We start from the raw sequence: 26,261 nt of genomic DNA, 5'->3' as shown, positions 1-26,261 counted from the left end.
ATAAACTGCAGTGATGCCCCAGGGACCATGAGAGAAACTTAGGAAAACAGAGGGCTTGGATGTGGAAAAAAACAAACCCACTGTGGTTTGGGTTCTGCTGCCACGAATAGGGGAAGGGATTCATTCCAGTTTTGGGGCTTTCCAACCAAAGGTGGAGAACCAGGAACTTGTCAGGGATGCTAAGTCCTGTGAGAACTGGACAATATTTGATTTTTCTGCCAGAAGAAATATGAGAAATTTCTTTACTCATGGGCCAGTAGAGAGTATGAGGTATTTAGTAGAAAGGGCATATGTAACTACAGCTTGGTTATGGAGAAATTGTGATTTAGAAAACACTTCTCCCTCCCCTTAAATTTAGGTTAATACCTCAGTTTTATTTCCCTTAAATCCAATATTTCTTTGTTTGGGGAAGCATAACTATTTTGTATAGTTTTGCAAGGCCAATTTTCAGGTGCAACAAAATAAAAACTGGCTGAACCCTTAAATATTTAATTACTCCTGGTTCTTTTCACTCTGACTGTGTTTACAAATATGTGAATGCATCTTTTTTTAATGTCTCGTGGTCTGGCTTTGGATGTCTGGTGGACCACAGGCTCAGGAATATTCATCTAAATATCTGTGGAGCATGCCAGGGTGACTTCAGAGTTTTACTCCTTTTTTTTTTCAGTAATAATACTGCTAGGATTATTTTCTACTGGAACGATAAAAAAAAAAAAAAAGGAACAGAATAGAACCCTCTACTGGTGAACTTCTTTTCTTGCCTTTTAGTAACATATGCTTATGGAAATATGGAATTTAAGGGAACAACAGAATCTTTAACCAAATTCTTAATTTAACCTCTTCCTTGCTCATGGTAGAAGAGAAAGAGCAGGGTTCAAACCTTCCAAATGAGTGGAAGGTAAATGAGCATCAGTTGAGCTTCAGGGGGTGCAGACCTTTAGGAACAGCAATGCAGAGAGCTCTGTAGTGTTTGCAGATGTGCTCAGAGTAGTTAGTTCTACAAACTAGCTGGTTCTACTAACTAGCTGGTTCTACAAACTAAACTAGCTGGTTTAAACCCAAGTGGGACATAGGACTCACAGTGCTCTGGCATCTGGTTGCTGGTACATAGCTGGTGAGTCTAATGCTTGCTTGCTTAGGTCCCCCTGAACTTCATTTAGGGTTAAGGGAAAAAAATGCAGTGGTTCCTTATTTTAAATGTCCCAATAAAGATGTTTTATTATAGAAAATAAAGTGGAAATTAAGATTTGTGGACCCTCATCCAAGAGATGCCAGTTGGATCATAGCTGCAGGGTTTGTTGGGGTCCAGGAATAAGGGAGCAGCTGTAATATGGAATATAAAGGCTCAGAGCTGGGGGAAATGGCAGAGCTGCAGCTCTTCTGGAAACATGGCAATTGCAGAAACACTTAATTCACCCCAACTAATTCTTCTTTAATGGAAAACTTAGCTAACAGTGCTGAAAAATAAGATTTTCTGTCTGATCCGGGTGTCACTAAAGCAGAATACACAATAAAAGGAAAGCAATATAATTTCACAAATGAGGTGGAACTGTGCAGGGCAAAAAATAATTGCTTTGTCTGGAGAGAGTCCATGGGAGTTGAGGGAGGGAGGGGAGAAGTTATTGACTCTGGAGAATGGACACAGTAATATCAACAGACATGTTGAATTTTCTTAATTAGAGAGCTTTGTACAATTAATCTACTCTGATTCAGTGGCACAGCTCTCTGAGCAAAATTTTTCTGTCTCCAAAGCAGTGGTTTTTCTAAAATATGCTGTTGCTTGAGCTACTACATAAAACCATGGCAAAACTGTTGATTCCAAACACAGTGACTGTGGTTTTTTAATCAACTGAATTTGAAAAAGTGCACGTGGAGCAGTGCTAATTAAGATTGTGTGGGTATCTTATCCTAAGGTGACAGGACTCTAAGTTTCTGTAACACCCTGATCTGGTAATAATTAATCATGACAAGGATCCTGTTGAGCTGAAAGTGATTAGTTCCAGCCTAATTAAAGGTCACTGCTGGCTACAGTTCTGGGTTTCATCAGATAGATTGTGTTATCTTATTTTTCAGTGCAGGCAGAAAATGATTCAAGATGATGCAAAAGCATGAAGCACCTCCTTATTTTCCAAATCAGCAGCATGAAGAAGTGTAGAAATATTACACCAAAGTTCTGAACTTATTTCAGGGAACCAACTAGTGCCAAAACAACTTATCTGAGAAGGAAAGAGATGAAGAAACTATTTTTGGAGATGCAGTGAAGTTAGCTACAAATAGCATCATCCTCCCATTCTGCAGAGGAGATAATTATGGTGCATAAATTAAGTCCCTCTCCTGGTAGTAATGCAAAGTATCCATTGTATGGATAAAAGAAGGATTTGGGGGTGCTGGGTGATGAGAAGCTCCCCATGACCCAGCAGAGTGCTGATGCAGCTCAGGACAACCTCAGAAGGAGAAGCAAGGATGCTTCACTGAGGAAGTGTTGAGGGAAAGGAGGGGCCCACCAGCCCAAAGAGTTTGGGAATAACCAAGCTGGAAAAGCTTCTGTTCCTATTTAGTTATTTATTTTGGAGCTGGGGGACTCTAAGGCCAACCCTACCCTAGGAGGCATCCAGAGGAGCATGGCCAGCAGGTCAGGAGAGGGGATTCCCCCCCTTTGCTCTGCACTTGTGAGAGCCCCACACCTCAAATACTGTGTCCAGTTCTGGTGTCCCCACCATAAGAAGGGCACAGATGTGTTGGAAAGAGTCCAGAGGAGGGACACAAAGATGATCCAAAGGCTGGAGAACCTCTGGTATGAGGATAGGATGAGGGACCTGGGATGGAGAAGACTCCAGAGGGACCTCAGAGCTGCCTTCTGATACCTGATGGGAACCTACAGGAAGGGTGGAGAGGGACTTTAGGGACTTTTCCTAAGTGTCCAGCAACAAGACAAGGGGAAATGGATTGAAACTGAAGGAGAAGAGGTTTAGATGGGATCTCAGGAAGAATTCTTTAGTACAAGGGTGGTGAGACTCTGGAACAGATTGTCCAGGGAAGCTGTGGCTGCCCCATCCCTGGAGGTGTTCAAGGCCAGGTTGGATGAGGCTTGGAGCATCCTTGTCTGGATGAGAGGTGTCCCTGCCCATGCAGGGGGGTTGGAGGAGATGAGCTCTAAGGTGAAGGAGCTGGGATTGTTCAGCCTGGAGAAGGAGGACTCTGAGGGGACCTCAGAGCTGCCTTCTGATACCTGATGGGAACCTACAGGAAGGGTGGAGAGGGACTTTTCATTAAAAAACATGGAAAAAGAAAGAGGAAATGGATTTAAAGTGAAGGAGAAGAGGTTTGGACTGGATTTTAGGATGAAGTTCTTCAGTAGGAGGGTGGTGAGACTCTGGAAGAGATTGCCCAGAGAAGCTGTGGCTGCCCCATCCCTGGAGGTGTTCAAGGCCAGGTTGGATGAGGCTTGGTGCATCCTTGTCTGGATGAGAGGTGTCCCTGCCTCTAGCTATGGTAGGGAGGGAGGTTGGAGCAGATGATCTTGAAGGTCCCTTCCAGCCTCAGCCATTCTCTGATTCTGTACCCTCAGCATTATTTCAGCCTCATCAGCCACGTGAGCAGCAGGTTTGGGCAAACCATGCAGATATTTTCTGACCCATCTGAGGTTAGGAAGTGGATTGTGAAACTAACAGAAAAAGCAAGCTAAGGGTGAGGAGTGTCTGTCCCCCTCTCCTGGTTTTCCAGCCTCCTTCCTGGAGCTGCCATGAGCTCTTCCTGCAATTCCCCAGTCCTCCCCAAGGCCTGAGACTGTGTTGTGGGGTTAAAGGATCTTTAGAATTATTTCAGTAAATGACAAAAAATCACTAGAATTGGCACCTTGTAGAGATCTGCAACAGCCTCTGTGCTCCTCCAGTCATCCTCCTCCTCCAGTTCCCACTGTTCCTGCTGGTGCTTCTCTAACAGCTCATGGTAAGCCTAAAAAAAACCACAATAGGTATGGTTAAATAAATGAAAAGGTTTTCATAGCTTCTTGTCATCCTCTCCTTCCCTTCCCTGTTCCCCTTCCCAGGTACCAACACAGCCCTAAGTGTTCATCTGGAACGGTGACTCAGAGGGAAATTTATTTAAATTTATTCAAATAAAACCAGAGTTATTTAAATGCTTTGTATTTCTTAATTTGAGCCCATCTAGTCTTGAATATGAAAATCCATAGCCTCAGCAATTTGAGTAAAATTATATGTACCTAATCCTGGAAAACATGTGAAAAGATCTGACTTGCATCCTGCTTCCCTGCATAGGAATTTAATTTCATCCCAGCCAGTACTGTGAGGTGCAGAGGAGCCATCAGACACCTTAGTTACAGCTCTATCACCCTGTACAGCCCTTTTGCATTTTTTTTTTTTTTTCTTCAGTGGGTCAGCATGTCCCACAGTAGTGTCAGATCCATGACTTGGTCCTGCTTTGGTCCTTGGTCCAAAGATTTAAGAGGGATGCAATTTTTTTGTTCAAGCCAGGACTGTGTTGGCAGGATGATGTGCTGAGGAGGGACACATTATTCTTAAAGCACCCCAGGATGCTGTTGGCCTTTTTGGCCACCAAGGCACATGGCTGGCTCGTGGTTAAGTTGCCCACCAGGTCTCCAAGGACCTTTTCTGCAGAGCTGCTTCCCAGCAAGCCAGCACTAACCTGAACTGGTACACGGGGTTATTCCTCCCAGGGTGCAGGACCCTACACTTTGTTGAACTTCAGATACATTCTGAACAGTAACAAGAGGGCAGAGTGGTTGGAGAGCAGCCAGAGAGAGAGAGCTGGGAGTCTGGATTGCCAGGAAGCTGAAGAGGAGCCAGCAGTGTGCCCAGGTGGCCAAGAAGGCCAATGGCATCCTGGGCTGGCTCAGGAACAGCGTGGCCAGCAGGTCCAGGGAAGGGATTCTGCCCCTGTGCTCAGCCCTGGGGAGGCCACAGCTTGAGTCCTGTGTCCAGTTCTGGGCCCCTCAGCTCAGGAAGGAGATTGAGGTGCTGGAGCAGGTCCAGAGAAGAGCAAGGAGGCTGGGAAGGGATCCAGCACAAGTCCTGTGAGGAAGGGCTGAGGGAGCTGGGGGTGTTGAGGCTGGAGAAGAGGAGGCTCAGGGGAGACCTCATCACTCTCTCCAACTCCCTGAAAGGAGGTTGGAGCCAGGGGGGGGTTGGGCTCTTTTCCCAGGCAACTCTCAGCAAGACAAGAGGGCACAAGAGGTCTCAAGTTGTGCCAGGGGAGGTTTAGGTTGGACATGAGAAAGAATTTCTTTCCAGAGAGGGTGATCAGCCATTGGAATGGGCTGCCCAGGGAAGGGGTGGATTCTCCATCCCTGGAGATATTTCAAAAGAGCCTGGATGTGGCACTCAGTGCCATGGGCTGGGAACTGCAGCGGGAGTGGATCAAGGGTTGGACTTGATGAGCTCTGAGGTCCCTTCCAACCCAGCCCATTCTAGGATTCTAAGAGAGCTCCATAGAAAATAAGGAGCAGAAAAGATGACACTGGCCATTCTACACCATATCTACTGCAAACCTCCTCTGCAATCCCCTGCCAGCCATCACAATGACTTTTCCTTTTGCTGATGTGAAATCTCAGCCTCAGTAACCCCATTCCCAGAAAAGCAATTAGGCCAGTGCAGCCTCTTCTATGAAGCAGGACAGATAACTCTCCTCCAGAGGAAACTAAGACACAGCAACTAAAAGATGTGTTCTACAAAAGATGTCACCCAGCACCAACACCCTCTGACATTTTATTCCAATGTGGGAAGAGCAACACTGGAGGAAAAGCTGTAGGCAACAGCAGGCAGCAAGAGGTCTGACCCTATCCTATATCACCATTCTCAGGATGACTCCAAAATCCCAATTTCTGGAATTAAGAGTTGATGTGTTTGGCCTTAAAACTGATGGAACAGTGAAAATAAGCTTTTAGGTGCTCACCTTAAGAAAATCATGGACTTCTTCAATATGAAAAGTCTTACTGAGGAGATTTCCTTCTTCAGCTTTCTGTCTCTGTTTTAACTCTTCTCTCTTCTTTCCACGTTGCTCCAGGGATTTCATGATCAGGTCTTTACTTTGCTGGGTACATTCTGAAACATCAACCAGTGACAATTAAGAGAGCCCAGCACCAAAGGGAGAAAGCAGCAGCTGCTACTGTCACACAACATAAATTCACCAAAAATCTGTTAGGGAGTAAAACAGGCAAATAATTACCATGCAGGATTTCAGAATTGCTTCTTATCCCTGAGGTTTTTTTAGATGTGAATTTGGGGATTGCTGAATGACACTTCAAGCTAGCAAGTTTTCTGGATCACTCACTATCCTGCACCCTCCTTTTCACTGCTGCTGCTGATGGAAAGGGCAGGAATTAGTTCAAGAAACACATTCCCACCTGCAACACCCCAAACCTCCCCCTCCTGCTTTGAGAAGGTCCAGAAGTGGCTCATTACCTAACTGCAGATGTGCAAGGAGAGGGGCAATGGTGGATGTCAGGGAGAAAAGGTCTGGAGCAGTTCTGGTGCACATCACCTTGAGCTGGCATGCACCCAGGATCCCAAAGGGATTCATCCAGGAACCTGAGCAAAAGTTGCCAGCATCCCCCTGATGTGAAATATTTGGGAGTGAGTCCTTCCCCCTTTCCTCTTTCCTCTAGCTCCAAGTGATTTATCAATTCATGAGTCTGGCCCTTGTGTTGGAGAGTGGAATCAGTGCTTTACAGTGTTATTTCATCTCTCATTGCCTGCCCACCAAAAAAAAAACCACCTTTTTTCTTTCTCCCATCCTGCCCTGGACCTGTACTTCACTCTGGTCACAAGCAGCTAAAGGGGAATGCAAAAAAAAAAAAAAAATAGTCATCTGTGGCTGCTGTCCTGCCATCACATCATCAATGACAAATTATTTTGTAGAGGAATAAGTCCTGTAGCACTGAGCATGCTGCTTTTTCTCCATGCTAATTTATTGTGGTTATCCATAGGCTGCTGATGAGAAAACACCTGAAAGTGCACAGGAAAACCTGTAAGAAAAATGTCAGCTGAAGAAACATAATAACCCTTACTTTTCAAATTGACTGGATTCTTTATTTCTTCCTTACCTTTTACCTGGGAGCACAAATTTTTGAAGGCTTTGTGTTCTGTTTGTGTGTTATAGGCACAGTTTAACTTGAGCATTTAGGAGCTCACAACCAAGCACAGACTCTCAGGCTGCCCTCCAGATTAGTGTTTTTAAGCACATTTCATTTTTATCTAAACCAAGGAGGTGGATAATGATCTTCTGCATAGGTTGAACAAACCATAATATATATCTATATATAACTATAAACATCTACTTTGCATAAAATCCTGTTTTAGTCTGACATAATAAAAGAGAGTATTAGCTGAAGATCATAAGCCTTAAAATTATCCTCTCACAAGAGTAATTTTGTGTGTCTTTCCCTGGCTCCACGTGCTAGCAGGAGATGATGAGACATTATTTTGCCCAGATAAAGTTATTGCTGTCTCTACCACTAGCCAGTCAAATTACATCAGCAATAAAATAAGAGAAATCCCACAAATTCTTGTAACAAACGTGACTCTTCTTCAATCTTCAAATTAATGACATAAATTACAGATTATGTGAGCTGTAGAATAAATTCAGAGTAATGCAACCTAGAAGGCTTAAAGCCAAAGTTCCCATTTTTGGCACCCACCCTTCACAACAATAGTTTATTTGGCCAATTCATCAATATCTTTTGAAAACAGAGTACAGGGCCAAAACCACATTATTATATTTTTTTTTTTACTTCTTATTACAATAACGAGAACCAATGCCCATAAATCAAGTCACAAACTCTGGTCTAAGCACTCACCATTACTTAAATGTGCCAGGTGTTCCCAAAAAGCCTTGTGCAGATCTGTCAGAAGTTCTTCCTTCAGTCGGACTGAGAGATTGTTCTTTACAGTTAAATGATCCAGAATATTTGCTACACCATTTAACCTGCACTTGCACTCTTCTGGTATACAGGTCCTCAGGGAATCAATCACTTTCACCATAAACTCCCAGCTGAATAATCTTTCCTGAATGTCCTAAAACATGAAAAAAAGTCCTGTTTAGAAAGCAAGGATGGATCTTGGGTTGGGCTTGTCCTGTCACTGATTTTTCTAAGCAGAAAACTCAGGAAGGAGCTCAAGGCCATGGCAGTAACAACCTTCCTAGAGTTCTGAAAATCAGTGTAGGTTGATTGCAAGAGTTACTTGAAAAATATTGGTGTTTTCCATTATTTGTAGCTGTCAAGATATTAAGGCAAGAAAAAGACAACAACAAGGTTGCAGAACCAACTTAAATACCCAAGGGGAAAGAAAGACAAAAAGGCAACGGGGAAGTCCTGACCTCTTTTCAAGACACTGCCTGGCACATCAGAATTTGCCTTTGTTTTGAAATGAGGAACATATCTGACTCTGCTACTGCTGTGATCTTTCCTGAATGTCCTAAAATATGAAAAAAAGTCCTGTTTAGAAAGCAAGGATGGATCTTGGGTTGGGCTTGTGCTGTTACTGACTTATTCTCAGCAGAAAACTCAGGAAGGAGCTCAAGGCCATGGGAGCAACAACCTCCCTAGAGTTCTGAAAATCTTGAGCAGTTTCATCTGGCAGTGGGTTGATTACAAGAGCTAATTGAAAACCATTGGTGTTCTCCATTATTTGTAGCTGCCAAGATATTAAGGCAAGAAAAAGACAACAGCAAGGTTGCAGAACCAACTTAAATACTACACCAAGGGGAAAGAAAGACAAAAAGGCAATGGGGAAGTCCTGACCTCTTTTCAAGACACTGCCTGGCACACCAGAATTTGCCTTTGTTTTGAAATGAGGAACATATCTGACTCTGCTACTGCTGTGATCTTTCCTGAATGTCCTAAAACATGAAAAAAAGTCCTGTTTAGAAAGCAAGGATGGATCTTGGGTTGGGCTTGTCCTGTCACTGACTTATTCTCAGCAGAAAACTCAGGAAGGAGCTCAAGGGCATGGGAGTAACAACCTTCCTAGAGTTCTGAAAATCAGTGTAGGTTGATTGCAAGAGTTAATTGAAAAATATTGGTGTTTTCATTATTTGTAGCTGTCAAGAAACCAAGGCAAGAAAAAGACAACAACAAGGTTGCAGAACCAACTTAAATACTCAAGGGGAAAGAAAGACAAAAAGGCAATGGGGAAGTCCTGACCTCTTTACAAGACACTGCAGGGCACATCAGAATTTGCCTTTGTTTTGAAATGAGGAACATATCTGACTCTGCTACTGCTGTGATCTTACCTGAATGTCCTAAAACATGAAAAAAAGTCCTGTTCAGAAAGCAAGGATGGATCTTGGGTTGGGCTTGTCCTGTCACTGACTTATTCTAAGCAGAAAACTCAGGAAGGAGCTCAAGGGCATGGGAGCAACAACCTTCCTAGAGTTCTGAAAATCAGTGTAGGTTGATTGCAAGAGATAATTGAAAAATATTGGTGTTTTCCATTATTTGTAGCTGCCAAGATATTAAGGCAAGAAAAGGAGAACAACAAGGTTGCAAAACCAACTTAAATACCCAAGGGGAAAGAAAGACAAAAAAGGCAATGGGGAAGTCCTGAGCTCTTTTCAAGACATTGCAGGGCACATCAGAATTTGCCTTTGTTTTGAAATGAGGAATATATCTGACTCTGCTACTGCTGTGATCTTTCCTGAATGTCCTAAAACATGAAAAAAAGTCCTGTTCAGAAAGCAAGGATGGATCTTGGGTTGGGCTTGTGCTGTCACTGACTTATTCTCAGCAGAAAACTCAGGAAGGAGCTCAAGGCCATGGGAGCAACAACCTTCCTAGAGTTCTGAAAATCAGTGTAGGTTGATTGCAAGAGATAATTGAAAAATATTGGTGTTTTCATTATTTGTAGCTGTCAAGAAACCAAGGCAAGAAAAAGACAACAACAAGGTTGCAGAACCAACTTAAATACTCAAGGGGAAAGAAAGACAAAAAGGCAATGGGGAAGTCCTGACCTCTTTACAAGACACTGCAGGGCACATCAGAATTTGCCTTTGTTTTGAAATGAGGAACATATCTGACTCTGCTACTGCTGTGATCTTTCCTGAATGTCCTAAAACATGAAAAAAGTCCTGTTCAGAAAGCAAAGATGGATCTTGGGTTGGGCTTGTCCTGCCACTGACTTATTCTCAGCAGAAAACTCAGGAAGGAGCTCAAGGGCATGGGAGTAACAACCTTCCTAGAGTTCTGAAAATCAGTGTAGGTTGATTGCAAGAGATAATTGAAAAACATTGGTGTTTTCCATTATTTGTAGCTGCCAAGATATTAAAGCAAGAAAAAGACAACAACAAGGTTGCAGAACCAACTTAAATACTACACCAAGGGGAAAGAAAGACAAAAAGGCAATGGGGAAGTCCTGACCTCTTTTCAAGACACTGCCTGGCACACCAGAATTTGCCTTTGTTTTGAAATGAGGAACATATCTGACTCTGCTACTGCTGTGATCTTTCCTGAATGTCCTAAAACATGAAAAAAAGTCCTGTTTAGAAAGCAAGGATGGATCTTGGGTTGGGCTTGTCCTGTCACTGACTTTTCTAAGTAGAAAACTCAGGAAGGAGCTCAAGGGCATGGGAGTAACAACCTTCCTAGAGTTTTGAAAATCAGTGTAGGTTGATTGCAAGAGATAATTGAAAAATATTGGTGTTTTCCATTATTTGTAGTTGTCAAGATATTAAGGCAAGAAAAAGACAACAACAAGGCTGTAGAACCAACTTAAATATCCAAAGGGAAAAAAAGAGAGAAAGGCAACGGGGAAGTCCTGACCTCTTTTCAAGACACTGCAGGGCACATCAAAATTTGTCTTAGTTTTGAAATACCTGACTCTGATACTGCTGTGATTCCTTCAAGCATGTGCTCAATGAGAGTTAAATAAATATACTAAAAATTAGTGTGATTGCCTATAAAGTAGCAGCTTTCATTGCACTATTAACAGAAAGAAGCATCCAGGAGGGAGCAGGACTTCCCAGGTGGAACTGCAGCTGCTTTAGGGAATGGTGCAAAGCTGGAAGGAGTGGGTCAAGTGCTGCAATCAGTGGAGACAAAGATCCAATGACCTTGAAATGAGATGCAAGCATCACAGGAGTGACTTCAGGTTGGAATATTTCCCATTCCTGTATCCAAAGACCTCATCTGAACCAATTTACTGTACAGGTTCAAGTGTGATCAGCTGGCAAGGACAATTTTCATCCCTAGACAGCTCAGTTTATTTAGTTCTTCCAATGCAAACCAACAAAAAAAATTATTGTATCTCTTTATTAATAAGCCAAACAAACCTAGCTACCCATTTATGCTACAAATTTCTAATAAATACAGTGGGACTGATTCTGTTCATCTATAAATTCCAAGTAATATTCCTTCAATATGTCCTGTGCAAAGCAAATAAAGGATCTGTTTAAACACAGAGCACAGTACTGATGCATTTATAAACATATTTTTCTCTCTTATGGTCATAGCACTAAGAGATGTCAAGGGTTTTCAATTCCTTTTAAAGTCATTGAACATCTAGAATAACCCTCAAATTTAAATCAGGGTTTCTCATTCAAAGTGGAAAAATACTTCGGGAATAAAAAATGTCCTTAATTGCAGAGTAAGAATTCTTAATCATTAGATCTACTGCCCTTGATCCTGGCTCATTGGCTGCATTATGATCATTTTTTTTCTATTGTGACTGGCTAATCAGTATTTTCAGAGTTAGAATTCATGTGCAAAGGGGTTCACCTCCCTCTGAGCCTTCATAAATTGCAATGGAAGTTGAGCTCTTTGCATCAAAACCAAACAGAATAAGTGGGGTGAGCAGCCTACATAGATCCTGAGGCAGCACCAACACTACAAACTTCCATCATTCCTTGTGTTCAGGGGGACTAAACCCTCCCTCAACTTTTCTTTCTTTTTATACTTTACCATTGCCTGCAAATCTTGAGATTCACTTAATAAGCTTTCGACTGCAATCATCTTCTCTGTCAGATCCACCATTATCTTTGGGGCTTTGGCACTTGGGCATTTTGATTGATCCAAAAGAACCTGCTGGGCTTTGTCAGTCTGCTTCCAGAAAGCTTCCATCTGTGGAATAAGAATCAAAAACCAATCCATGTTCCCTCATTAATCATCAAATATTTCATTACAGTCAGAGGCATTGAAATCTACCAAGATACAAGTCACTGAGATTACAGACTGAGGCTCCAGGATTAGTCATAGTGGACATTTTCCAAAGCCAAAGAGCCTGTTTTTTTTAAAATTATGATTTAAAACAAGTAGGTTAACCCTGACTTTTGGAAATTTGTCATTCTGCATAACTTGCTAAGAATTTGCTGGTTATTTCTCTACATCTTGCATCTCTGAAAGACTAATGTGTTGGTGGTCCTAATGAGAAAACAACAAAAAAATAACCAACTGCAGCCTTTTTTTTTTTTTTTTTTTGGGAAGTTTATCCTGCTGTAGAAGCAGGCATTCCAATCAAACAAGATTTTTGCTAAAAAGCTGGAAATTATCACTGCTTTACACCTTCAAAGCCACAAGCTACAGAAGAATTCCACTAACTGAGCTGGAATGAAATATTTTATGCAGTATCAGCACAGTTTTTGGGCCCATTCTGATATATTATCATATCAGTAATCTCTAGTTTTGGGCTCCAAGCCCACAAACACTCATGACTGTGCACAAATGTGAATATTCTGTGGTTTTCAATCAGCTAACTGGTACACACAAAGGCAAAAAAAACCATCCATCACCAATATTTGTATTTTTTATGAGTTGAGTAAGTAACTGTGACTATGGCATCTGCCAGAATGGCAAAAAAAACCCTTTCCATGACTGAAGATTAGCACAAGGTCCTGATCTATACAAATCTGTGTCCAGGGAACTAATTTTCAATAGAGATGAGAAGCATCAGCTGGCATCAGACCCACTGGAGGGTGACTGATGAGTAACTGCCCTGGAAGTTTTTCTGTGCCTCACTCTGGAGAAATCTAAACAATCCAAGTTAAAATTGCAAAAGAAACTTGACTCCAGATGTAGCAATATTACCAGGACTTCAGCTATAAAGTGAAAGGCACAGAGAGTCCCAAGAAAGCCTCAGACATAAAAAATGTGAACTCCTCAGTGAAAAAGGCCCAAGGTTGAGATGCTGGGCTGCTCAGCTCAGGGTGAAGTCAATCAGTGCAGAGCCATCACTCTGACTGCTCAGCCTCATTTTCACCAGCAGTGAATTTGTTCACATCTCAAAACCAGGACTGGGGAGAAGAATACCTTCCAAATTGCTCAGTTTACTGGGGAAAAAAAAAAATATGTGGAATATTAACCTTCAGTTTCCTAGCCTGCAAGCTATTTGGACACAGAGAGAAATAAAAGAAACCAACCCAAAACTTCCACTTTGAGAATCAAATGCCTGTTTTCAAGCTATTTCACTGAAAAAAACCCCATGGAAATGTATTACAATGTGCTAAGGCAAAATGTTTTGCTCAGGTAACAATGCAAAGTATGCTAAAACATAATTATTTTCTTAGTAATTATTTCAGCTTTAAAATGTTTTATAATCTCTTATTACTGTCTTACTCCGTTGAAGAAAACAAGGTGTTAGGATAATATTCCTAAACACCAGACTCTCTCTTTCTCTCTCTCTCTATATATATATATGCTTCCATATATATAATTTTACAATTTGACAAGCAATGGACATTTCTCAGTGTAAGAAACTCCCCAAAAGGAGCTGGAAATACTCTGCTGGAGCAATATAAAAATATTTTCAGGACTAACACACATCTGATGTACTAATTGTGGACCAGTCAACACAACAGTTAAAAAAAAAAGCAAAAAAAAAAGCATTCCCCATCCAAAAAATAACACTACAACAAAATAAAATAGGAGAGAAAAATTAGAAAGGTACATTATCTATTATGTGCTCAGAATATTCTCTTTCTTTCCTTTCTACATCTTCTAGAGTCTGGTACTCTGAATTATGGGATCCTGACATCTCAGTACTCTGGAGTCTGGAGTGAAGTTGTTTCTGCAATTCTTCAAAATCCTGGGGAAAAAAAAATAAATAAATTGCTAAACAGAAAAGTAAACAGAAAACCAGACACAGTTTCTAAATTTGGGAGTGAATCTGGATCAATTGTGGCTCCTGGCCAAGGAAACTCAACAAGAGTGTTCAGAAAGTTCTGTGTCTGGGTAATGAACACCCTGCAGCAAAGAAAATTAAAGGTAAATAAGGCAGCTCTAAAGCAGTCAGTACAAATACAGAGATTCCACTGGGATGTATTGTCCATTTCTACTCAATTAAAATTTTAGTGAACACTGTTCCTTAATGTTTACTACTAATAACCCTTTGAATCTTTTTTCTTTTAAATATTTTTATTTTAATAAGTGGCTCAAAGCACAGAGAAAGAGCCAGATATGATCACCAGGCAGTGTTCCCTGCCAAGTGCTAGCACAGAGATGAAAACACCTGTAATGCTCACAAGGGACAACTCACAGGCTACACCATTTTAGGGCTTTTTACCTTTTTTTTCCCAGTCTTTTGAAACCAGGATGCTTTTCCCTGAAAGCTGATGATGCTGACAAACAGCAGGCTTCTGATTTACTTGGTAACTTGGTACTGAACTGGATGATGTTTCAATAGCTGAAACATCCCTTAGGTTTTACACTATTTGGTGTTGCTGCCAGGAGGTCCAGGGGGGGGGATTCTCCCCCTCTGCTCTTGGGAGACCCCACCTGGAGTACTGGATCCAGTTCTGGAGCCCCTAAAAGGGACATGGAAGGGCTGGAATGTGTCCAGGGAAGGGCCAGGAGGATGCTCAGGGGGCTGGAGCACTGAGAAGACACTGAGAGAGTTGGGGTTGTTCAGTCTGGAGAGGAGAAGGCTCTGAGGAGACCTCATTGTGGCCTTTAAGTGTCTGCAGGGGCTGCAAGAAAGCTGGGGAGGGACTTTTTAGGATGTCAGGGAGGGATAGGATATGGGGGAATGGATTCAAAATAGAGATTTAGATTGAAGTTAGGAAGAAATGCTTCACCATGGGGGTGCTGAGACACTGGCACAGGTTGCCCAGAGAGGTGGTGGAAGCCCCATCCGTCCCTGGAAGTTTTTATGGCCAGGGCTCTGAGCATCCTGATCTGTGGGAGGTCTCCCTGCCATGGCAGGGGGTTGGGAATAAATGATCTTAAAAGTCCCTTCCAACCCTGAAAATTCTATGATTAACTTGCTGCCCTGTGTCTTAAGGAAACCTACCCAGATTTTGACAGGCTTCACAAACCATTTCCCTGAAATCCCATTGGTTTTTCCTACGAGGCAGAAATGAAAGAGGAAAATGCAGTCTGTGATAACCCTCAGCCTTGCCAATGCCCTGTTGCCTGCAGTAGTTCCCAGGGCTCATCCTTTTGCTTATTGCCATTTGGGGAAGAACAACACGATGTCCCAGTATAGGTTGGGGGCTGAGCTGCTGGAGAGCAGTGTAGGTGAAAGAGACCTGGGGGTCCTGGTAGACAAGAAGATGCCCATGAGCCAGCAATGTGCCCTTGTGGCCAAGAAGGCCAATGGCATCCTGGGGTGCATTAGAAAGGGGGTGGTTAGGAGGTCAAGAGAGGTTCTCCTCCCCCTCTATTCTGCATTGGTGAGGCCACACCTGGAGTATTGTGTCCAGTTCTGGGCCCCTCAGTTCAAGAAGGACAGGGAAGTGCTTGAAAGAGTCCAGCGCAGAGCTACTGAGATGATGAAGGGAGTGGAACATCTCCCTTATGAGGAAAGGCTGAGGGAGCTGGGTCTCTTTAGTTTGGAGAAAAGGAGACTGAGGGGTGACCTCATCAATGTTTTCAAATATGTAAGGGGTGAGTGTCAGGGAGATGGAGTTAGGCTTTTCTCAGTGGTGACCAGTGATAGGACAAGGGGTAATGGGTGTAAATTGGAGCATAGGAGGTTCAAGTTGAATATCAGAAAAAATTTTTTTACTGTAAGGGTGACAGAGCCCTGGAACAGGCTGCCCAGGGGGGTTGTGGAGTCTCCTTCACTGGAGACATTCAAAACCCCCCTGGACACGTTCCTAGGGGATGTACTCTAGGGGGCCCTGCTCTGGCAGGGGGGGTTGGACTAGATGATCTTTCCAGGTCCCTTCCAACCCCTAGGATTCTAGGATTCTATGATTCTATGATCCCTCTTTTCACATGATATCCATAATCAGCCTCATCCCTTCCCTGATATCCCAGCCCTGAGGCTGTCATATTTCCAAGATTTTTCCCTCCAGAATATAGGACATAAGAACCCCAGAAATCCATCCCAAAGAAAGGGATTCACATACCAAATCTCACTTTTCCTTTAGGAAAAAACAATCAACTTTAATACTAAGGCAGAGGATTTAATGCAGAGGAGTGGGTTTAATGCAAATTCCATTCTGAAATAAATTCTTAGGTCCAGGCACAGAAATTCTTGATATTAATTCACCAGTTGAGTGACTGAATGAAAAAAATCAATCTCAACAATTAATGTCTAAATGTCAAATTTCATCTGGATATAAGAAAAAAAAAAAATATGAATTAAATACTGGACCAGGTTGCCCAGAGAGATGGGGGAGTCTCCTTCAGTGCAGATATTCAGGAACTGACTTGGTAGGGCATTTGATAGCCTCCTGTTATTCCTTGTTTCCCACAGAAAATTGGACCAATGATCCCCAGAAGTGGCTCTCAAACCAGACTCTTCTCTGACTCTAATCTGGAAAGTGGAACCAGTAGCTCTCCCATTTTGCCCAGTTGTGTAAAGTTTTTTTTCCCTTCAAACAATCTTAAAAATTGTATTTTAACTCCACCTGGATTGCATCTGGACTATCAACTTCAGCAGTGGAAAATGGATTTTGATCCAAGGATACGGAAAAATAAAAAGATAAGGAGAAAGATAACAATATTTTCCTTTCATAAAAAAAAGTCCTGAGTTTCCTCATGGTACTTATTCCCTGCTATTTTCTCATCAGCAATGATACATGGAAAAAAACCTGATAATTAGGATTTTTTTTTTTTTATCTGAGTGAATAAAGTTCATACTGTTCTGTTTTCTTGAATGGATTCTCTTGTCTGAAACAAATATTAACCAACAAACCTACTCACATTTTCCTGGGTTAAAAGGATCTTCTTGAAGAAATCATCAGTAATCCTCTTTTTGTGGCAAAAGTCTGTGAGGTAGATTTTGAGAACCTGAACAAACATCTGTTGAAAAGGAAAGAAACAGAACCCAGGTTAAGTGCATGCACAACATTATAAGGTCATCTTTCTGATACCTTTTCTTGATTTAAATCAATTTAATATAGTGAATCATAAGCAAAATAACAGAACCATCATCAGAACTCTACAGTACTTCCATTATAAAAAATTCTTCATTTTGGCTCCAAAAAGATGGAAGATGGTGTTACATTCTACCAAGGACATAATCTGCTATATTCTTGTATTCAGACTGACAGATATAAAACTGTCTTACTGGACAATATCACTTAAAAAGAAGTGACCACATAAGCTGAAAGATACAAATGCACTCATTACTATGATTTCAACTGAAGTACCAATCATTTTTATACAAAAACAACCATCTCAAGTTCTAGGTGCCTTCTCCTCCACAAAATCCACCTATTTATGATTTGTTTGCTTTTTTTTAGAGTGTAACATCACTGCCTTCAAAAAGATGGTTTGAACACTGGGGTAATTTGTGCTTAACCTCATCTCCTGCCTTGATAAAAATGCCAGTGTACAGACAACTCATTATTAACTGATGCAATATTTTCCAAGGTGAAGATAAAATTGAGAAATTTAACACATAACCTGCTTATTACTCAGGTACTTGAAAACAGATGGTGCAGAAGTTGCCCACTTTAAGGATGTATAAATATAAATAAATTTACAGATGCAAACAGATTCCAAAGCCTGCATTTCAGCTGACCAGGAAAATAAATTATCCTTAGAGATGAGTATGGAAAAGCAGTCATGGTTTGGACCTCACCAGCCAGTGTTTTTGGCAAGTTTTGAATAGACAACACTAAGATACCACAGACTGTAAAAAAACCTTTCCCCTGTTATTCAAAGTATTCTATTCAAAGTCATCTGCCTTTTAGGGTAACTTCTGGCAGGCCACATGCACATTAGATCCTCATTTTCTCAGTGTTTCTGTGATTTCATCACCATGTTGTTCTACTCATTTACAAACAGATGATTCAATTTGAGATCAAGTCCAATCTTCTTTACTCAAACTAAATTTCCTCCTTGAATATGATCCCAAGTTCCCTTCTTCATCTGTTTAGATGGGAAGAAATCCCCCCAGAACAGAAGTTGCTTTCCAGGTTTACTTCCACACTTTTTTTCTTTTGGATTGTGTAGAAATCTATTCAGAGAGTCCCAGAACAAAATTACTCTCACTGCATTTAATAAAAAAATAACAGAAATAACCAATCTGTTTAAAAAGAGGTTGAGAAAGAAAGGGAGGAAAAAGCTGCATACTTCATGTCCACATTTATATTAACTAAGCTAAAACTTAGTGATGGTGATGACTCTATAGTTGATCATATCTATCATATCTATATATATATCTATATATCTATATATCTATATCTTTATATATATATATATATCTTGATCATATTTTGGGGTTGTGGTTGGTTTTTTTCACAGCTTTAAATGCTGTGCCTTGATCTAGTTGGTCATCTATGGTTTAAATTAGTACCTTAATTCCTCTTGTCATACAAAATCAGGACTATTGTATATGTGACAATGGTGCTGATTCAGGTGACCTGAGTTTGGAGCTGTAATGCACAAGTCTTGTCCTCCAAACATAAACTCCTCTATTAAAACCTTTTTTTTTTCTGTTTTTATGACATTCAGGTACTGTAAATTAGCCTCTGGAGGGAAGGTTAAAACCAGATTTTTAGATTATCCCATCTGACCTCCTGTATTTCTTCATTTTATACTCCTTTGTGAAGCTCATATATGCAGAACAGAGAGGGAAAAAAAAGACTTCTGGAGAGATGCAACTCTACTCCACAACCTCCCAGCTAGTCAGTAACTTATGTTATTTCCTGAGCTGATATTCAGGTACCAAGTTGAAAACAAAAGAGGTGTAAATGAGACATGAGTACCTACCACATGTTTTTCTCTTCTGAGTTCAGCATCAAGACACATCAGATCTTTTAAAAGAAGACTGCAAAGGCAGAGCTTAACATCAAAGCTGGAAAAAAAGATTTAAAAAGTGTTAATATCCATCTAAGTGAATGTCACATAAAAGAGTAACACCATGCAATAGTTTCATTTAATCACTAAATTCTCCTGAAAGCATTCTCTCTAGAGCAGCAGTTAAATCACTTCACTTCTGTGTTGCCTTCTCTTTTAGATAAAATATTTCTTTATGAAAGTAAGCAAAAAAAAAAAATGGTTTTGCAAAGCTGGAATTGCAGTTCCATTTAGAAAAAGACACGGCAAAAAAAAAGCACGAGTGGCTGCAACAAAGTTTTAATTTAAAACAGGTAAGAGTGGGTATTTTCAAACTATTCCTCATTGCTGGTACCTTCCTCTGTCCACACAGTGGCACAAATAATATTTTCTTTATTCTTGCTAATGAGAATAAAGGCAGGAATGCATTCATTTAGGGGTACCTTGCTGCTGTGCAACTGAAAAAAAAAAAATCCAAGCTAATAATCTATTTTCATTAGCTCTACTTGCTCATTACTGGAGTCTCTGGGAAAGGAACACTTTTCCCACAATATGCCATTAATAATTCTCATTAAAAAGCAGAGGGCAGACCTTGCTGATTCCAAGGCAGCTCTTGTGTGCCTTGATGTTGTGCTCAGGACTCCATCCCCAGCCAGACAGGGATGTGTCAACTCAGCACCCAAAAGCAAGGGATGTCCTTTTCCTAACAGTCAGAGCCCTTTCACAAAGCTGCTTTTACCCAAGTTTTGCTCCCCAGAAATTCATAAAGAAGAATCTGACTTTCAGCAGACAACACGATGCATTTCTTCAGCCTCCCCAACCACTTTTTAGGGTTTAAGTAAGTACAGGGTATTGACTTTTAGGGTCAATTATAGGGTATAGATACAGAGAGATCAATTATAGGGTCAGTTGTAGGGTATTGACTGTCCCTGTGTGCTGAATGCATCTGAGCAAGCTCAGCCTTGGATTTACAGCAGACTTTCAGTGATTGTCCTGAAAAGCCCAAAGAGAAGGGTGGGTTACAGCTCACCTCTCACACAGCAGCACTTCAGGGAAACTGGAAACCTTGAGGAAAGCTCGAGCCTGGAATCTCTCATCACTGGTGGTGGAATGAATTGTTGTGGAGGAACTGCAATCTTCTTTGTCTGCCTGGCTCAGGGAACCCAAGCTGCCTGATGTGGAGGTCTCCATCACCTGGTTAGGCAGAACTCCCTGCTTTGGGTTCTCGTGCAAAGATGGGTTGGATGAGCCATCTGCCAAAGGCTGGAGGCAAAGAAAATTTACAGGGTCCATTCATACAACAAGATCAGGAGATAAACATCTCATAAATTTGTAGGGTTTAATGAAAAAATTAAACAATATACACAGCAAAAGTGTTTCCATATTAATGAAGATTCCTCATCCTGGAAAAGAATTTGTCTCTTGTGGTTATTGTTTGGTGCATGTTTTCTTACTGATAGATCCTTGTGGGGTTTTTCTTATGTCTACTTGGCCAGACCAAACTTCTATTAATGTTAATGGGATGAAAAGGTCTCTTGACTACAGTGAACACTGAACAGACCCCATGTAAAGCACTGCAGGATTCAGGAGGAACAGATAAACCCTAAATTAATGGACTATGCACAAAGACAGATCCCTGTTCAGCATACTGGCAGTAAGTTTTCTTCCCTTATGGACTGTGCAGTTTATTCTGATGCAGAATGACCATAGATAATGACAGACAGAATCTAAAACCTTACCCTAAATTTCTGATTGATGGGATAGATCACTTTTGCCTTTAATGCAAATGCTGTGATGTTGCTGTTGAGAGGAGACTCACTTTCCTGGATGGAAAGAACAGAAAAACATTTGGGATTAGCAGCAGAGCTGACTTTTAGTTACACAACTTAGAAATCTCTATTGATAACCAACTACATATTAATTTGGTATAAAAAGTCCTCCCATAACCCTCAGTATGAAACCCAGAAGAGAGAAGACTCTCATACCCACTGCTTCCAAATGTTTATACTCCTGTAAAACAGGCAATAGCTGGTATTAAAGTCACAGAATCATTAAGGTTGGAAAAGACCCCTAACATCATGAAATCCAACCACCAACCCAGCACCACACTGACTAAACCATGTTCTGCAGCACCACACGTGGGATTTGAACATCTCCAGGGATGCTGACTCCACCACTTCCCTGGGCAGCCAGTGCCTGACCACTCTTTCAGTAGAAAGATTTTTTCCTAGGACTCAATCTGAACATCCCTGGTGCAACTTGAGTTCATTTCCTCTCATCCTGTCTCTGGTTTCATGGGAGAAGTCACCACCCACCCTCCCTCCCCACTGCAACCCCTTCCCAGGTGCTTGTTACGAGCAATAACCATAAGGCCTCCCCTCAGCCTCCTTTTCTCCAGGCTAAACAACCCCAATTCCCTCAGCTGCTGTTCTCCAGACCCCTCACCACCTTCCTTCCTCTTGCTGGAGATGCTACAAAGATCTCTTTGTCTTGAGAGGGACCCAAAACTGAACACAGGACTTGAGGTGCTGCCTCACCGGTGCTGAGTACAGGGGAACCATCACCTCCCTACCCCTACTTTCCATACTATTTCTGATCCAAGCCAGGATGCTCTTGGCCTTCTTGGCCACCTGGGCACACTGCTGGCTCATTTTCTACCAGGTATCAACCAGCAGCCCCAGGTCCTTTTCAGCTGGATGGCTTTCCAGCCATCCTAAGCCTGTAGTGTAGCTTGGGGTTCCTGTGACCCAAGTGCAGGACTCAACACTTGATCTTTTCAGCTCTCACCCAACTGATCTCAGCCCCATCCATCCTGGCTGCCCAGGTTCCACTATTCACAAGTTATCTTCATTTTGGTTTGTTGGTTTTTTGTTTTTTTTTCCCTTTAGTAGCAACTAAAGAGAGGTCAAGAGAGGTTCTCCTCCCCCTCTATTCTGCATTGGTGAGGCCACACCTGGAGTATTGTGTCCAGTTCTGGGCCCCTCAGTTCAAGAAGGACAGGGAAGTGCTTGAAAGAGTCCAGCACAGAGCTACTGAGATGATTAAGGGAGTGGAACATCTCCCTTATGAGGAAAGGCTGAGGGAGCTGGGTCTCTTTAGTTTGGAGAAAAGGAGACTGAGGGGTGACCTCATCAATGTTTTCAAATATGTAAGGGGTGAGTGTCAGGGAGATGGAGTTAGGCTTTTCTCAGTGGTGACCAGTGATAGGACAAGGGGTAATGGGTGTAAATTGGAGCATAGGAGGTTCAAGTTGAATATCAGAAAAAATTTTTTTACTGTAAGGGTGACGGAGCCCTGGAACAGGCTGCCCAGGGGGGTTGTGGAGTCTCCTTCACTGGAGACATTCAAAACCCCCCTGGACACGTTCCTAGGGGATGTACTCTAGGGGGCCCTGCTCTGGCAGGGGGGGTTGGACTAGATGATCTTTCCAGGTCCCTTCCAACCCCTAGGATTCTAGGATTCTATGATTCTATGAAAGATCTCACATGAGAGACTGGATTTATCTTAATGATAGAAACCACTAAAGGATAAGCTCCACTGGTATCATCACGGCCATAAATTCTGACTTTCTATTAGAATAAAGAAACAATAGATTAAATAAAATTAGTCATAATTTTTTCCAGGAAGAACTTTTATATTACAACCCTTACCTATAATCTAGAGAAAATACCAGTGTTCTTTCAAACAGCTTTTTATAATGTATTCTTTTCACACAATCTGCTATATCATATAATCTGATTCTCTGCTCCTCCTCTTTCCTAACCACTGCTTTATGCACTGGAACAATGAGAAAATTGAAAAATGAAATGGAAAAAAAAAAAAAAAAGAGCTTGAAAAATGAAAAAACGAGCTTTGTTTTCTGAGGTTCTGTATGGCTATAAGCAACTGATAGAATGTTTCAATCAAGATTTAGGATATATCCCATTCTAAATTTTGGGGCTTCTCATATGGAATGAAAAAACCTGATTTGCCAAAAGACAATTTTCTTCAGAAAGATTTCAGAGTCTAAAAATAGAGACAGGAAGAGAAGAGCAAACTAAGTCTAATGAATGACTCTTCTCTCATTGCACCTTTTCATCTCCATTTCATTTCTTTCCAGAAGTCATTTACTTCTGCTTCCAGAAGTATTTACTGATAAAGCTAAAACCATAGGGTCAGATTGTAAAACAGGGAGCAGTCCCACTGTTCTAGGACAAATTCAGGGATAAAAGCAGCAAAACTCCTGCTCTGCAGTGCCTGGAGGCAGAGAAGCTCCTGTCCAAAGCCATAAAACCCTATCCCAGTGAGCCAGAACTACCAGATTCTGCTTCTCAGCAGGCATAAGTAATAGACAATTATTGTTAATATGGTAATTATGGTATTATTGCAGTGGGGAAGGTTTCAGAATGAAAATACCTATTTTGTCTGAAGTGCTGCAACCTAACTAAAACCATTTTCCATCTGTTTGTCTTCATGAACTGTCAGTTCTCTGCCAATAACAGCAAAAACCTCTGGGAATTTGAACCAATTAATAGAAAAAATGTTACTTCAGTAATTAAACAGGAGGGAGAAAATCCCTTCAAATAGCAAGATTATTTCTTAATGTGTTATAAACGAGCTAACATGTCTAGGAAATTAATAGTTACAAATGATCACCTTTAAGACTGTGGTCCTATTTCAAAAAGATTGGTAAGACACATAAAGTTGTATTATTACACAAGTTCTCCCACAGGATTTACACTCCAAAAAAGAACCTAATTCATGCTGTATTTTTACTCAAGCAGAATGACCAGTCATGGTTTGTCACCATTCCTGATCACAGAACTGAAATGAAGATTAATTCTCTGTCAGTACCTAAACCAGCAGGAAAATGTTGGCAGTACCATCCATCTTCTCTTTGCCTTGGAAAGCTAAGCACAAGTCTGGCTGGCTTTACCCAACAATTTCTGTGTGCATTTCATTTTACAATAGACTGAAGAATTTACCTGAACTGCACATTTTTAAAATATAAAGCTTAAGTCCAAACCTTCAGTTTCACACAGAGCAGTCAAATCAGCTTTGGGCTAAAGGCAGGGATCTACCAACTACATGGGAGGGCTGGTTCTGAAGTTATTTTGAGATTATTACCTATAAAAAGGTGATACATTTCACTTCGTTTCATTACACTTCATTTATTCCTTCTCCCTCCAACAATCTACTCAGTTCAACCAAGAACTGGAGCTCAGAAAAAAATCACTTATTACAGTTTGCACCTGATGAGTGAACTTTGTTGCTGTCAGAATTTCTCTAATAAATCTATTTCTCCAGGAAAGAATCCACTACCAACTATGAGCACTGGGTTTTGTACTGAACAACTTTTTCTTGTATCAAGTGTTAACTTTTCCCATCAGCCTTTTGAAATTAAGGGCAAAGTAGAGAAAAAAACAAAGTAGCCCCTGGCCAAAAAGAACTCAGGATTTTGGTTGAAATCTCCAAAAAGAGTCTCCCAAGAGAAACGGAATGGAATTCATAAGGGAATGAGTGTTTGAAATTATTGCATTTATAAGCAGCCACTCTCTTTGTTATGTTTTTTCTGAACTTTTTTAGGATTTAACTCCAAACTAAATAAAATCAGCACAGGTGGCATCAGGGTGTGAATTTTCTCATTGCAGCAAAATGGGAATCCCCCAACAAGAGCAGAGTTTTACCTCCAGCAGAATCTCCTCTTTTGATGTATAGGGCTCTGCTTTACTTTTTGTGAGTGTCTGCTCCCTTTCATCAGAGTTGAAGCTTTCCAGAAGTCTCTGGGCATCATCCTTCTGAAATTCCAAGATAAAACAGAGAAAATGGCACACTGAGATCACACAGATTCACTGGAAACATCTCTGACAGCTCCCTGGATACCCCACATCTCCACCCTGAATGTGATTCCAGTACCAGTTGAAGATGATACCTTAGGAAAAATATAACACATGAAAAATTTTGCATACAAAGGAAGCATTTTTGGCCTTCACTTCTCCAGCAAACACACACACAAGCTGCTGCTATGGACACAGACTCCATGGGAGCTGCAAACACCTTCCTACTGCTGCAAAATGCTCTTCCCAGTGCATTAGACCAAAAAATCCTACAAATGTTGGTCAAACACAGCACTGAAAAGAATTCTTTTAGTGAAGGAAAAGAAGGCAGCCACCCCAACTTGACTATTAAATTGTTTATCAGGTTTTCTTTCCACGAACTGCTTTTTCATGCAGTAAAAAAAAAAAAAAAAAAAAAATCCATATGCTTTTTCTCAGCATATCCAGCACATGGCTGCAGCCACTCTGCAGGTAACTATCTTCTGGAAAGATTCTCCTTGAATTATCTGGCCACTTGGTATAGAAAGTAGTCCATTTTCTTAGAATGTAGAAAACTTCACAGCTTTTGAATTAATTTCAGTCCTCATGATTTGCTTCTGATGCCTCTCTGGAACTCAGATGCTCAATAATATACTTCATACTCTTGAGTTAGTTTCCAAGAGGTGCTGAAATGCAGTTTCTGGCTCCTAAAAATCTAATAATGACAAAAGAACAGGTACAAATCTCCCTCAAGCAATGCAGTCAATTATTTATCCCAGAAGTTCACAAAATTTCAGTGAGTAATTGGGATTTCTGGAAGCAGCCACAGAGGATTCAATGCTGTACCTCACACCATGGCCACTCTCAAATTCCTATTTGCTTTTCTCATCTTATTTCTCTGTTTATACCCATCCTGTATTCACTTTTGCTCCTGTTTATCTCCATCATTGAAATCTGAAAAGTGTTTGGATCAATCCAGGATTCAATTCTGCTGACATTTCTAAACTTACCTCTTTCCTCTCCATTTGGTTTTTGTTATTTTTGCAACTTTAGTGCTACTGAGCTCTAGAAGAGCATTAAAGAGATGAAAAAAAACAAGTGTAGCTGCAATACTTCATCAAACTAACCTGCCCATACACCAAAACAAGACAAACTCCAGCCCAAGGGGTCCCAGGAGAGTATTATTGATAGAAATGTGTTATGTACACCCCTTGCCCCAAAGGTAAAGGTTTTTTCTTAAATTTATCCCACTGCATCCTATGGACAGA

The 26,261-nt window shown here is 41.2% G+C and overlaps 1 protein-coding gene across 4 annotated transcripts in view; it reads right to left on the bottom strand.

The window, feature by feature from the left end:
* The window catches only part of EVC (EvC ciliary complex subunit 1), a 56,679-nt gene that overhangs the window by 27,476 nt on the left and 2,942 nt on the right, over positions 1 to 26,261 (bottom strand). For 2 of the 4 annotated variants that reach the window (XM_071743978.1, XM_071743979.1), the window contains exons 2-11: positions 24,865 to 24,975; positions 20,938 to 21,021; positions 20,229 to 20,461; positions 19,133 to 19,217; positions 17,117 to 17,215; positions 13,914 to 14,051; positions 11,933 to 12,091; positions 7,835 to 8,051; positions 5,932 to 6,080; positions 3,856 to 3,954 (exon numbers count right to left, since the gene is read on the bottom strand). In XM_071743978.1, coding sequence (XP_071600079.1) covers positions 3,856 to 3,954; positions 5,932 to 6,080; positions 7,835 to 8,051; positions 11,933 to 12,091; positions 13,914 to 14,051; positions 17,117 to 17,215; positions 19,133 to 19,217; positions 20,229 to 20,461; positions 20,938 to 21,021; positions 24,865 to 24,975 — 1,374 coding nt within the window. The remainder of the gene's footprint in view (positions 1 to 3,855; positions 3,955 to 5,931; positions 6,081 to 7,834; positions 8,052 to 11,932; positions 12,092 to 13,913; positions 14,052 to 17,116; positions 17,216 to 19,132; positions 19,218 to 20,228; positions 20,462 to 20,937; positions 21,022 to 24,864; positions 24,976 to 26,261) is intronic. The other 2 variants (XM_071743981.1, XM_071743980.1) reach the window with 2 other exon arrangements.

Source organism: Heliangelus exortis, chromosome 4 (genome assembly GCF_036169615.1).
Source record: "Heliangelus exortis chromosome 4, bHelExo1.hap1, whole genome shotgun sequence".
Lineage (NCBI taxonomy): Eukaryota > Metazoa > Chordata > Aves > Apodiformes > Trochilidae > Heliangelus > Heliangelus exortis.
This window is presented reverse-complemented; position numbering and strand designations above follow the sequence as displayed.